We start from the raw sequence: 13872 nt of genomic DNA, 5'->3' as shown, positions 1-13872 counted from the left end.
GCACGTAAGGTATTCATTGTGTAAGGAAGGGGGGAGAGGAGAAAAAAACTAAAACATTTTACTATATCGAGCCCTCTCCCCACTTCGCCTCACCGACTTTGAAAGACAAGTCCCACTGAAATAAAAAAATTCCCCGCGGTTCTTCAAAGGTCGACAACAAAATATGCTGTAGGGTGAAATTAAAACAAAATGTACATGTAGGTGAATGTGAAACATATCTCAAGATAACGTTATCAAAAAATCTAGTAAAACCGTTAGGTAGAATTTTAATTTGTGAACATGTACATATACTATATGCTGATTTTGTTTTTTTATTAACGCTACGTTGCCAACAGCTATTAACAACGCTGAATGATTTCATAAATTTCCGTCTACCTAAAATCACTAAAGCTTACTTTGAATGTAATGATAGCCAGACAATTCCTCCCTCCCATTCAAAATGAACGTTTTTCCGCTTTCCTTTCTCAGGTATTCTCATTGAAAAACACAGTCTCAACGACCTTTTGAAGTCAACCGACCGCCGGTCTAAATGTTACCCCCATCAAAAAAGCCCCAAGTTAATCACTTTCATCTTCTTCCTCGTCCCACTCACTCTCCCCACTCTCATCATCCTTATCTTCGTCGTCGTCCGTGTCAAAGTCCCATTGCTTCGTTTCCACTTCTTTGCTTCGTGAACCTCAATCTAAAATAGCAATTAGAATTAAAAACGAGCAATTTTTAATAAGAATTCCGCGCTTATCAATGTTTCATCACAACATGGTAAAACTATTACTAATTATCTTTGATAATATAAATATATATCATGTTTGCAAGACCACGGCGAGCTTTATCATATTCTATCGAGATCTTTATCACTGCTGCCATAGTTTTATATTACGTCTATATCATACGTCAACGTCTCTTACTTCAATCAATGAATAAGCAGACTTACTTATAGATTTATGTCATAATGATAACCCTTAAACTATAATCCCATTGTCAACAACAATAATCCAATCATCTTCAGCCAAACAAGGCACTAAAACTCCGACTGATGATAGTAATAAATGGATTATATTACTTCAGTGCGCAAGCATTCCCCTATGTTATGTAAATCTCGCGTACATTGCAAGGCTCTTAACATACAGTAATATTCAAACACGACGTAATTATTCTCGCCGGTCAAGCAAAGTTTCTCCTCAGACTGCCACAAGTTCCTCCCCCCCGTTCGCAAATTTCCTCCTCCTCATCCTCCCCCGGTCATGCACACGGCAAGGTTTACCTTAAATAGCTTAGATACATCAACATCCATGTATGAATCTGATCGAACAACGGCCGTGTACGAGTAATGACCACATTTTTCAGGGGCTTGGAATTGCAGTTTTACCTAATAAAATATAAGACGAAAGCTCTTTACCACAACAAAATTTTCGATCCTACAACCGTCTTAATGAAGCAAAAAATGTCTACAACATGTTTTTCATGTAGAAATTGATTTGATGAAGTATAAATAATATTATTTTCCAATTGAACGATTGTATTCAACTTTACATGACGTACTTCACTACTTACAGCTGTTTACAGCACAACACGCGTGACCTTAGTCGAGAAATTTGTCATAATTAACTTACTGTTTCAACGTCCTTTAAATTGACAACTTGTGTAGGTGCAGTGGTGATTTCTTGTTTCTTTCTGTCACACACATAAACCCACCAACATTCCTGCTTATCCTATGAAGACACAGAGATTTGAATAAAAGATTCTTCTGTGACTCTGTCAAACACATAAGCTCATAAACATTCCTGCTTATCCTATCAAAAAACAGAAATGTACATAAAAGATACTTCTGTCATACACATTAGACCTTCAACAGGTGAAATGCTACTTGTGGTAATAATATAATTCGGTAACGATGTTTGCTTACTAAAAGAAGTTACTGTGCTTGTTATAAAGATTATATCATCTCAATAACCATCTAAAATTTATTTCAAAGAAACCGTTGTAAATTTTAAAACAATATACAAAGAAGCAGATTTCGAAAAATAAAGCCATCTTGAAAAGTAAGGTTTCAAACAAAAGACGTAAATTAAGGGTGAATTTTTAAAGAGTAAAAACGTCTTTATTTTTAGGAATCTGCTTCTTTGTACATATTTTTAACTAAAATTATTACGTAAATACGCTCAACTTTTTTCCTCTGCCAACATTCTTACTGTTACAAGCGATCTCACCTCAGGAAAATACGGAGCGTGTACTTCGTGACTTGTACGAGATCTAGCGTCCAGGACTTTTTCCATTTTCTCCACACCTTCCTGCATCCGCTGCCATTCATCATCGTCGTCCACATCGACGTCACTACACCAAAACATAGAAGGAATATCACAGTGGTTAGAGATATGTTCACAAATAAAGCATAATTATTAAAATTTCAAATTATTTTAGTTTGTGAACATTCATGTTCGAAGAAAACATCATTCATATTAAACTGTCACTCATTGAGTCATTTCAAATATAATTTTTTCATTTCAAATATAATTTTTTCATAACAAAACTTCACTAAAACAGCAACATACCTATGAGCACTATCACCCAAGACACTCTCGTCCTCATTACTTTGATTATCGATATCAGAATCATCGATATCGTCACGAACATCGTCAATATCCGCCTTATTATCATCTTTGTTGTTCTTTCGTCGACGAACTACGTTATCAGGTGCTTTCTCCTTGACGAAATTTTCTTCTCTTTTCACATTTTCTTCCTCTTTGTTCTAACAAAAAACAACGTATTAACATAAGAAATATCCAACAAGAAGACACAATGTCTGACTCTGACCTCTCCTCCCAACTCAATAAACAAAGACAATAATAATATTTTAAAAATACCTGTGTTGTTTCTTCTTTCTTTACAATCTGTTTGACAGGTTTTTTCTTTGTCTGTTGTTTTACAGGTTTTGCTTTTTTCGCTTTCCTCTTTGTCTTTTGCCACACTTTAGGTTTAGTTGCCGTCTAAACATACGACGAAATTAATCAAGCTTATAGTTTAATGCAATAAAACACGTGACCAATCCAACAAGACACGTGAACAATGCAACAAAACACGTGAACAATAAAATGGACATGTGAGTGAAACAAAAAATGAAGAAAGTACTGATCATAAAACAACCTTGATGATTTCAATTCCATCTTCAACATGCTCAGTATTTTCCTCTGGTTCTTCTGGTTTCTCGTTATCTGTCTCTTCATCCTTACAACAAACGTCCTAGAGGAAAGAGGAGTTCTCTCAAGACACACATATCCATAGTTTGTTGAGATATAAAAAAAAACTTGTAGAGTTTCGACACTATGATTGCCAGCGTCGTCATCTTATATTTAACACAACAAAAATAGTTACATAAATAGCTCATACCTTGAGCGTTTTTCTTATTAATTCAACCTCAACCGTAACAACAGCACCAGCAGTTATAACACCTTCATCTTCATCGTCCATAACTACAACAAAAAAAAGAAATGTTTATATACATTTGTCACCTGACACCTGAACAAGAAGAGGAAATTTATGTTGGATAAACATTAACCAGGGTTTCACAAACAATAAAAATTGCTCTACTTAAGTTTCAATACCATGCATTGTTTTTTTTTGCATTTAAGAACAAGTGATGAAAAGAATACGCATGCGTACAAGCGTTCATTGCTCGAGATTTCACTAGTGAACAATTAAGTACGTATCAGCACCTGTGTTCATTGCTAGAGAAACCACTAGCGACTAAGAGGTACGCATGCGTACTAGTGTTCAATGCTACAGACGCTACCATAACAAGAATGCGTGCGTATCAGCAAAAACATATAAAAGTTTACAGTACTACATTAATCATACCACGAGGAACGACGTTTATTTCGAGATGAGGGATCATTTCTGCTACTGTAATGACATCTTCGTATTGCTCATCATACAGAAATCGCAGCATATCCCTATCAACATAAGACGAGCCTATGTAATGTCGATCAGTAATAGATATACCGTTCCTGTTACTAAGGATATCTTAACAATATTTAAAAGGGGAAGGCAATGACAAGCCAGTAGCTTCAATAGAGGGAATCAAAATCATTCCAAGCAAAAATATGTACCTCCTATCCTTTTTCTTCATCCTGAGAAATTCTCCTATATTTTTGGCATTTCGCTGAAATTGTAATAGAAACATTTGCATTGAGAGTTCAAAACAACATGGACAAAAATAACTGCGTATTTCAACGAGATAAGAATTTTAAAACAACATAGTTATTTTACTAACTATATAAGAGATAAACATATATTTGGTCTTGTGTGATGAGAAGAGAGAACATCTGGAAGGAAGACTAGAAGAGTGGAGAAGAATATTAGAAGATGTTGGCTTGAAAGTTAGTAGAGCCAAGACGGAGTATCTTCCACCGAGTACATAGAAACATCAAGCTAAGAGAATATGCTGGACCCGGAAATACAGATCTACCAAAGTGCGAGACATTTAATACGGGACCACCATCCATCAGGATGGCGGTTGCAAGACCGAGGTTGAACTACGGATTAGCCGGGCATGGAATAAATGGAGAGTTAATCGAGTGCTCTGTGATAAGAAGATGCCGAAGAAACTGAAGATCCTCATCTACAAAACGGTGATACGCCCAGTGCTTCTGTATGGGAATGAAACTTGGCCTGTTACAGACTACCTAGCAGAAGATCAGTGTATGCGAGATGAGAATGATACGCTATTGTCTGGAGTCAGCCTGGAGGAGCACAGAACAAATGAAAGCATAAGAGACGAAGGAATGTCATGAGTATACTGAAATTGATGAGAAGAAAAAGACTGCAGTGGTTCGGACATGTGTGCCGGCGTGAAGAAGATGTAGACATTCGGAGATTATGAGATGTAAATGGAGGGAGACGGAAACGAGGACGCCCAAAGCATCGGTGGAAGGATACCATCAGGAGAGACATGCAGCTATGTGGTGTCAAAGAAGAGGATACCCAGGACAGAGCAGCCTGGAGAAGTCTCATAGAACTGGGTCTCCGGCAAAGACCCGCTACCCGAGCAGGAGAAAGCGGAGAAAGGTGACCAAAGGTGACCATAAGAGATAAACATAATTGAAACAAGGAGATTCCCGAAATAGAAACAAATCGATGATGAAACAAAATAAGGAAAAACAAAATAAGGAAATCAAAATAAGGAAAAACAAAATAAGGAAAAACAAAATAAGGAAAAACAAAACAAGGAACATAATAGAAACATAATTCACAATCACATGGTAATCAGCCTGCATCACATACTGTATATATTCTATATATTAATATGTATAGTCTGCGATGTAGGCTAATGGTTCATTTACTGGTGCATTACGTAAAAGTCACGTGTTTACACACAGATCAGTAGATCAATTCACTTTCATGTTCACCTTTTTTGAAGCAAAATATCTCAAATGTTCAGGTAAAATATGCGGCAATTGAAGTAAGGATGAAGTGTGATGTGTCGCTTGTACCACCATCTGACTGAATTTCATCACATTTTCGAACGTCTCCAGATGAGGAGCCTTGACACCTGATGGAGATATTAAAAATAAACTTACTTTACAATTGCTAAAGCACTTAAAAAGTATGTACATATCGGGACTTTGGTAATCAATAGTGAACACTTGTGATCTCATTATTTGTTACGTGCGTATGATAAAAAATGTCACAGCATAAAAATTGAACAGTCAGATCATATCGCCGTGCAAAATAGATTTCTATATTTGATCAGTTACTGGCTGTAGTTAGCCATTTCATCGTTCCTATTGGTTAGAAATTGCAATCGACTGGTTGCCATTAAGTTAATGAAATTCGTGAGACAAAAAAATCAACGAAATGGCGCCTAAACTGTGATGTCTGTGGCGAAGCAAGCCTAATCTTTTACACCTGCAATTCAGATTTTTTCAAAAAAATTACTATTCATTTCTTTAGAAAATTAATTCTATTCATTGTCTTACCAGTGATTGAACAAAAAAATATTTATATTACAGGAGTAAAAAACGGAGTGGCCTCTTAACTGTGATGATGTTTTCTTGTTGCAAATGAAACAGCTCAACAAAATGATTGCCACAAATATGTCTTTCAACAGAAGCCGTAAACTACAAGTCCACATTCGTAACGATTCTTTACAATAATTTCAACAAGCAAATCAAAGCCGGATGAAATTTATGTTTATAACTTAACATTACAGCTCACAGTGAACTGTTCACTTGTCTACGCATGCGTGTTACCTGGGTCAGCCATATGATAGTAGAATAGTTGCGAGACACAACTGATCATTTCTTGTATTAATAACGGAGACTTCCTTAAGATCAAATCAAGATCTAAAGATAAACCCAGGAATATAGGCAAGATGATCTTACACCAACGATCGGATCAGGATTAATGTCTAACCTTTTTGTAAAGTATTTTCGGGAAGATTAAGACGATCAAAATGAGAAAGTATAAGGGCACGTGCTTTCACGCTGAACGGATAACCAAATGGTGGCTCTTTGGATGTCTCGTTCACATTTTTTAATTCGTTTAGTAACTAAAATGAAAATAGTCCATTCATTAGGCTAGATCTGGTTCCTCTGGTAAAGAAGAGAGTTCAAGTGTGATGGCCTAAAGATAGATGTAGTGTGCTCTGGTAAAGAAGAGAGTTCTGGTGTGATGGCCTAATGGCAGATGTAGTGTGCTCTGCTAAAATAGGGAGTTCTAGTGTGATGGCCCAATGGCAGATGTAGTGTGCTCTGGTAAAGGAAGGGTTCTAGTGTGATGGCCTAAATGTAGATGAAGTATGCTCTGGTAAAGGTTGGAATTCTTATGTGATGGCTTAATGGTACGTAGGATGCAGTATGCTCTCCTACTCTTGTACAGGATGGCGTTCTACCATGATGGCCTAACAAAACATGTAGTCAGCGGTGTATCCTGCGGGCTGTGTACGCAAACATGGCGATCCCGTGTAAATTTCATCACTCTCTTGTTACGGAGAGAAATATAGGATGTTTGGAGAGGTTATTTACTTTGGGTATTTCCTCGTTATCACTCGGTCTCTCTTGTACTTCTTGATTACATTTCTTCTCAAACTCCATGGACGCAGAGAATATCATAATAACTCCTAAAAAAATGAACATTTACTCAGTAATGGATCACTTCAAAATCAACAACGATTTTTTAATATCGCACATATATATATCATACTTTTAACAGGCATCCAATGAGTTTTGGCAAAGAAATGGAAAAAAATTCTTGTGGTATCCATTAACACTTGATCATTGCCATATTTTATGGAGCGATACCACCAAGTTCCCTGAAAAATCAACTGCAACATTTACACAAAAATTTTTAATTCATGGCACGTTAAGATGTTCATCATACCACAGCAACAGGGAGGACAATCATAAAGGCGAATATATAAATACCAAGGACCTACAATAAATGAAAAAAATGCATTACCATGATGTCTAGATGAAAGATGTAATCTGCATAAATCATATTACATGCTATTGCTATGGAACTTACAAAAAGAGAATTTTCTTCACTGACAATCCACGATGGCAAAGCAATGCCAAATGTGGTAGCTAAAGGGAAAAATGGAGGTGGGATTCCATATTAACTCATGATTCAACATCAACATTAACGAAAACAATAAGCTTTACAACTGTACAACACATGCAAGACCTGACTTATTTTGTTTTTTTATAAACATAGACAAACAGGCTCTGATCTCAGTACCTTGAGGTCCATCTGGATTACCATGTTCTTCCCAATTCTTACGTGATTCCTCATTTGTCAACCTGTAGAAAAATACATTTATGAACAACATGTCATGAAGTACCTCTGAGAAATTTAGTCACAAACAACACTTGTACTGTGGCAACATAAGCATGATCAAGCTACCATGTATCAATCAAACTTACGCCTCGTAAGCTTTAGCAATCCTCATAAATTTTGTCTCATCTCCTCCTTCTTTGTCAGGATGATATATCAAACTGAGTTTACGATATTGACGTTTGATCTCTGATGCACTTGCTCCCTGTTATTACAATTATTAGAAATGACATTTATTATACAGGGTTGACACAATATCGATTCTGATGCACTTGCTCCCTGATATTACAATTATTTGAAATGACATTTATTACACAGGGTTGATACAATCTTGATTGTGATAGGGTAAGAGCTTATAGATAATTCCCAATATTTTGCCACCTACAGAATATGGAAAATTATTTGTAGGTGATGCAATTGTTAATGTGAAAATTGTAAAGAAAAAAGTATAATGGCTAAATCTTGGTTAAGATTTGCAAGCATTTTACACACTGTTTAAGCTCAAATTATTGAGAATAAAGACATAAAAAAAAAACACTGAAAGGGTTACACTGTCAGTCATGAATATTTTCATGAGTATTTAAGGGGAAAAGACAAAACTAAACCACAAAAATTGTTGAATGTCAAAGCATGGAAAACTACCATACAATAAAGTTTGAAAGCTTTTGCATTTATAAGTCTATAATGAAACACTTACTGAATTCAGATTTTGCATGATATTGAGAATTATTCAGATGTCAGTCAATGTTATCAACCTCAGCTTTGCTTTGACAGACAACATTGACCTGGGTCAGAATAATTCTTGATATCATGCTCAACTTCATTCAATAATTGGCAACTATCAACTAGTCCAAACTAGATTGATAATATACTGTCTAGAAGCACAATAGGTGGTGGTTTGGAAATTTTGTCTATTTAGTCCTGCTGTGAAAATTCTTCAGTGTTCACGAACTGTGTAAACAATAGATTTCCAAATAATGCTCCAAGATTTACATAGCAAAACTAAAACTTGCTACCTACTTGCTAGCAGTATAAGAAGCTTTATTTTCTAGCAGGGATAATATGAAGATTTTTGTCCGATGAGGAATGATTTCAAAACAATGAAAAGTCACCTTGTCTATCTCCAAAACTGCAAATGGATCATATTCAACAAAATCTCTCTCAAACTGAGAAACATGATATACTCCATATAAGAGAACAATCCATAGAACAACAACTGTAATACGACTGAAAATAAAGTAGTAAAATTACATAAGTGCTAATAAGAGGTAAAAAATAAGGAGTTCCACAATTATCAAAAATATTGACAGTTTTGACAAAGATCTAGTTGCGCACTACTTTTTTAGTACTACTTTTATGGTAGTAAGACATTGAACTTTAACATGAAAATTTCATTTATGCACAAATCGCATTAAAGAAAAGCATTTTCAAGCACACTACGCTACGAAAATGAACCAAAAGAACCATCGTGAATTTACTTAAATCCAACAGCAAGTACCAGAATTCTTGCATATATCAGTATATGACTACCTTGCTATTCGTAGAATAGTGATTTTTGGCTTCTGCTTTGATTTACGAAGACGTTTTTCGTTGCATTTGTCACACTGACACACTCTTGATTTTTCCTTCTTTTCTTCGCCTGCACGCGTAAAAAATAGAAGCAGACGCAGCCATTTTAGCTAAGCAGGTCAAGGAATATGAGAGTAAGTAAATCATTAACAACGCTGGAGTTAATGTTAGCATCATTTAATATAATTTAATCAAAAAATAAAACATCAATGCCAGTGGCAAACTTTGAGTACACAAAAAAAAACACAGTACGTTTACATTTAAATAGCTCAAAATAACAGTTGGTTCAAAGAAAAATTCATAAACCTGAATTAGAACTGAGAGACCATGCAAAGTATGTCAACGGTAGTAATATCAAGCCAGAAAAACATAAAATAAAATAATAAAACGTCGTTCCCTTTTCATCATATTCAAATTGAGCACCAGCCATGTTGTTTTGCTGACATGTCACGGTCAGAAGACTGGTGCGAAAAGAATTGAAAATTTTCTGATATAACAAATTTCTTTGTGTTCTCTCTTTATGAAATTTTTACACGGATGCATTTTAATCTCCTAAAGTTTATTATGTTTATATTGGCGTGCGATATTTATTGTTTTTATGAACGTGTGTCTAGTGCAGTTACTAGTACCACTGTACATACTTATTTCATTATTTGTTATACATTAATTGTTTCGTTTCCCATATGAGCTGAAGTGCTGAACTTGGAACGTTGTACTTTAACCGTTACCAAGTGCAATAAACAAAGACAAAGATGTCAATATTTTTCAAAGATCTGTCCTTCTGAAACACCATCAGCTTATTCATTATTTCATTTCTCTTCATTTTAAGTTCATATTTTATCGTTTAATTCATCTCTTCATTGTCTGACATTTCATTCGTCAGTTCTTCTTTCATCATGTTCACTTCATCTTCCATCATTTTATTCATTGGCTTATCTTTCAACAATTTGATTTCGTCTTTCATCATCTTTAGTTCCATTCGCAAGACATCATTGTTTTCGTGCTGTTTTATATCGTTGTTGCGTTTAGTTGAGATAAAGTTAGACTCCAAATACGATGACCTAAAGATAGGACTTTTTTGTTGGGCTTTTCCCACTATAGGGTCCATATTTTTGTAGCCACCACAACGAAGTAACAAATGCTAAATCACATACTGCATATGCCGTTTTTAAAACTAGAATACTTTTCCACAATGCATGTCTTGTAGCCATATAGTTTTAACAGAAACGAATGAAAAACACACAATTTCAATGAACTAGTAACACTTTGAACAAGATGACTACTTTATATTTTAATGAATAATGTCACCACTACTTGACTTAAACGCCGGGAGTTGTTCTCTCTATTGATCTTTGAGAGTTATCTACACTGACACACGTTACCATAGTTTATTATTTAAGAAGTATAAAATCTGTTTTTGTTCTCTTTTATTCATACATCACTACCTACACTAACATACGTTATCTTAGTTTATATTTTATGTAGTGTAAAGACTGTTCTCATTCTCTGTTGTTCATACATCACTAACTACACTGACAAACGTTATCTTAGTTTTTATTTATGTAGTGTTAAGACTGTTCTCATTCTTTGTTTTTTTTTTTCATCACTACCTACACTGACACACGTTACCTTAGTTTATAAAAAGCTGAACAAGGTCATGTAGGTAGTATTATTGTGAATGCAATCAATAAGTGTAATATTTGGTTAATTCATATCAATAATGTTTTTATCTGTTAATTTACTATCATAAATTTTAGTTGTCGATTCTTGAAAATAATGTTAAAAAAATCTTCTTGTATTTAGCTTAGTTATTAAATTTTGCAATATGTAAAATATTTTTTCTATTAAATTCTACAGACTCACGGTAAAAAAGACTTTGATTTGTCGAACTTCTGTCTTGATCTCATCACTGGTGTCTTGAATGGTATGATTCATTATAGTGATTGACACGAGCACAAGAAAAAGAAAAAAATATAATCAATCGTAATGGTTTAAATCTATCGTCTTCAGAGTTGGTATTCTCCAAGAAAGTTTCTTTAAAATCAAGCAAAGGCTGTTGCAAACGCAACCAAGAATTGCAAAAATTGAATTGAACCCAGTGCTTCGGGAGTTATACCCGAAGGCCAAGATATGAAAAAAAACGTGAATATTCATTATAGCTATTGCTAACAAATGACTTCGCTTGGCCCCAAATGTGAACACTGTTTTTTTTTCAAAAACGAAAGAAAATGAGAGGGAAAACCAGCGAGTCCAGTAAAAAACCCTCCGACAAAAGAAAATATCGAAAAGTGAGAAAAACCTCCCTAAATTTTATGTCGTTTTTTTTCATATTTTTTTGTTGTTTTCATTGATCCCGATGATCTACTTTAACATGCAGTGTAGCAGTCGTATAAGTCATATAACAAAAATATTCAGTACGTATGACCTAGCAAACCATTCACCTGCCAATAACAATATAAATTATGAAATGACCTAAGTGACGTCATGACGAAATTATAAAATTTTTTTGAAGCTCATCTGATTTCATTTAATTCAAAATTCTTAAGCATCGCTTCATTTGGATGATCATCAATAGCTGGCCTTCACTCGTATGTTTTGTCAGAAAATTTAACTATTGTAAAAATCAAGTTTTACCGAGAATTTTAACGATTTAAAATGAAAAGCATTATATAAAGCATATTCAAGGTTGCATTGTGAATCTTTCAGTAGCTATATAGACACTTGTTTCCGTTTTATGGTGTTGACTTGGTCGCTCATACTGTCCAGTTAAAAGGCCTACAGATATAGATACTCTATAAAAAAAACGTGAGAAATGTTAGTATAGCGAATGACCAAGAAGGGAAATTAAATACATTGAGAAGAACGAAACTTTAATACCTGATTTCCAAGTGTTTTTCTGGTCAGACTGACACCGATGACTTTATGTCTCTCGCTTTTCTTTCACCGCGCAGTCTTTCGCTTTTCTTTCACTGCGCAGTCTCTCGCTTTTCTTTCACGGCGCAGTCTCTCGCTTTTCTTTCACTGCGCAGTCTTTCGCTTTTCTTTCACTGCGCAGGTTCTCGCTTTTCTTTCACTGCGCAGTCTCTCGCTTTTCTTTCACTGCGCAGTCTCTCACTTTTCTTTCACTGCGCAGTTTTTATGTTTATATCCAATATCCTCGAAATTTATTTTAACATTTTTTATATCAGAAATTCAAAGACCTTGCTTGAATTGCTTGAAACTATCGTGTTGCTCTTTTTTATATTTTAAACGTAAACTATTCGGCATGTAAAAACCAAAATGTAGCGAGTGAAAGCCAGCTATTTTCTCAAAGCAAATGGCCTTTTTTATTCACCAACAAAAATTGACGGACATATTACTTTGGTGGGGTTTTTTTATGATTAATGTTCAAACTATAAAAATAGACCACCGGGATCCAATTTAACTATCTCATGCAATTACTCATACACGTTAAGTTTAACACTTATCTACTCAACTTACAAACCACAAGACGTGGATCGTGTTTTTCCACTCGCTCGTTTTCCATCTTCGTAGAAATCAAGTACAGTCCGGTTTTATAATCCAGTGTGAATTTTCGTACATTTACTTGTCCCGTTATATGCGATGTCCATCTAATATCTTTATACCTTTTCATACACCAAGTACCTGAAATCATTAACCAATAAAGGAGCTACAGTTTACAGATACCATTTTCTGAACACGTTTCCCACCTCATATTTCAAGTCAGATTGATAAGGTAAGATATAGGAATGAAGAAAATGGCTTTGCTTGTGATCATATGTTTCGTTACTGAAATAGAACAGGATGGTCTTAAATAAACAATAACCTTTGCAAAGGGATAATTAATGGCAGATTTCAAACACACCTAAATGCAACCCTTTGCGGTACATTTTTCTTGCTAATTTTCCCATTTGTCTCACGTGTGAAGTAAGAACAGGAATAAATGCTTTCTTCTGAAGAAAATTTTTTAATTTATTAACGAAGAAGGTGTTAGTCCTGGTGAAATCAGTTTTACACGTCACGCTCGCGTCTCTTACTTTCAATTGATAATTTTTCTTTGCAATAAAGTTTTTTACATGATTGAATAAAAAATTCCTTGGACGATAGTTATCTTTAAAATACAACCAATGTCTTCTTGAACATGCAGTAATTGTTTTCTTCACAAAATATAATGTACTCACATGGTAACTTCCAGCGATTAGAAACCAGTATTCATTCATTCATTGGCAGGAAAAGGCATCACTTCAATACCCCAGTTATATCATCACTCAAAGAATGCTTATAGTGCAAAGTTGATCTTCTGTGAATATCAACTGACCACCTTTAGGTGGGCGCATATAACAATGGGGCCCATCATCATTATATGCACAAACAACTGACATCAACAGAGAATCCAAACTACAGATAAACATTCTTGGTCATGAATCACCATGACACATGAATAATGACAAACTAGTAAGAGTGATTGAAGTGAAT

At 34.9% G+C, this 13872-nt stretch overlaps 1 protein-coding gene across 1 annotated transcript; it reads right to left on the bottom strand.

The window, feature by feature from the left end:
• Positions 1-243: 243 nt before the first annotated feature.
• Positions 244-9845, bottom strand: LOC124443197 (translocation protein SEC63 homolog). The gene is made up of 22 exons (XM_046993732.1): positions 9703-9845; positions 9358-9466; positions 8940-9054; positions 7917-8032; positions 7732-7793; positions 7519-7577; positions 7375-7425; positions 7198-7306; positions 7020-7114; positions 6409-6544; positions 6246-6338; positions 5403-5545; positions 4104-4156; positions 3853-3947; positions 3385-3467; positions 3142-3237; positions 2862-2984; positions 2550-2746; positions 2208-2331; positions 1611-1709; positions 1262-1366; positions 244-682 (listed from the first exon to the last, which is right to left on the bottom strand). The coding sequence occupies exons 1-22, from the start codon at positions 9824-9826 to the stop codon at positions 542-544; spliced, it is 2328 nt and encodes a 775-aa protein (XP_046849688.1). The 5' UTR covers positions 9827-9845; the 3' UTR covers positions 244-541.
• Positions 9846-13872: the final 4027 nt, after the last annotated feature.

The sequence above is a fragment of the Xenia sp. Carnegie-2017 genome, unplaced genomic scaffold (genome assembly GCF_021976095.1).
Source record: "Xenia sp. Carnegie-2017 unplaced genomic scaffold, XeniaSp_v1 HiC_scaffold_20, whole genome shotgun sequence".
In the NCBI taxonomy this organism is placed as follows: Eukaryota; Metazoa; Cnidaria; class Anthozoa; order Malacalcyonacea; family Xeniidae; genus Xenia; species Xenia sp. Carnegie-2017.
The sequence above is the reverse complement of the archived record's forward strand: the minus strand, read 5'-3'. Positions and strand labels throughout refer to the sequence as shown.

What these genes read in the sequence shown, in the direction of transcription:
- LOC124443197 (XM_046993732.1), bottom strand. Translation starts at nt 9,826, where the DNA reads ATGGCTGGTGCTCAATTTGAATATGATGAAAAGGGAACGACGTTTTAT. An exon ending in ATTGCTAAAGCTTACGAGGC is followed by an intron (nt 7,794 to 7,916) that starts GTAAGTTTGATT and finishes ATTTTTCTACAG; the next exon opens with GTTGACAAATGAGGAATCAC. An exon ending in ATAACGAGGAAATACCCAAA is followed by an intron (nt 6,545 to 7,019) that starts GTAAATAACCTC and finishes TTTTCATTTTAG; the next exon opens with TTACTAAACGAATTAAAAAA.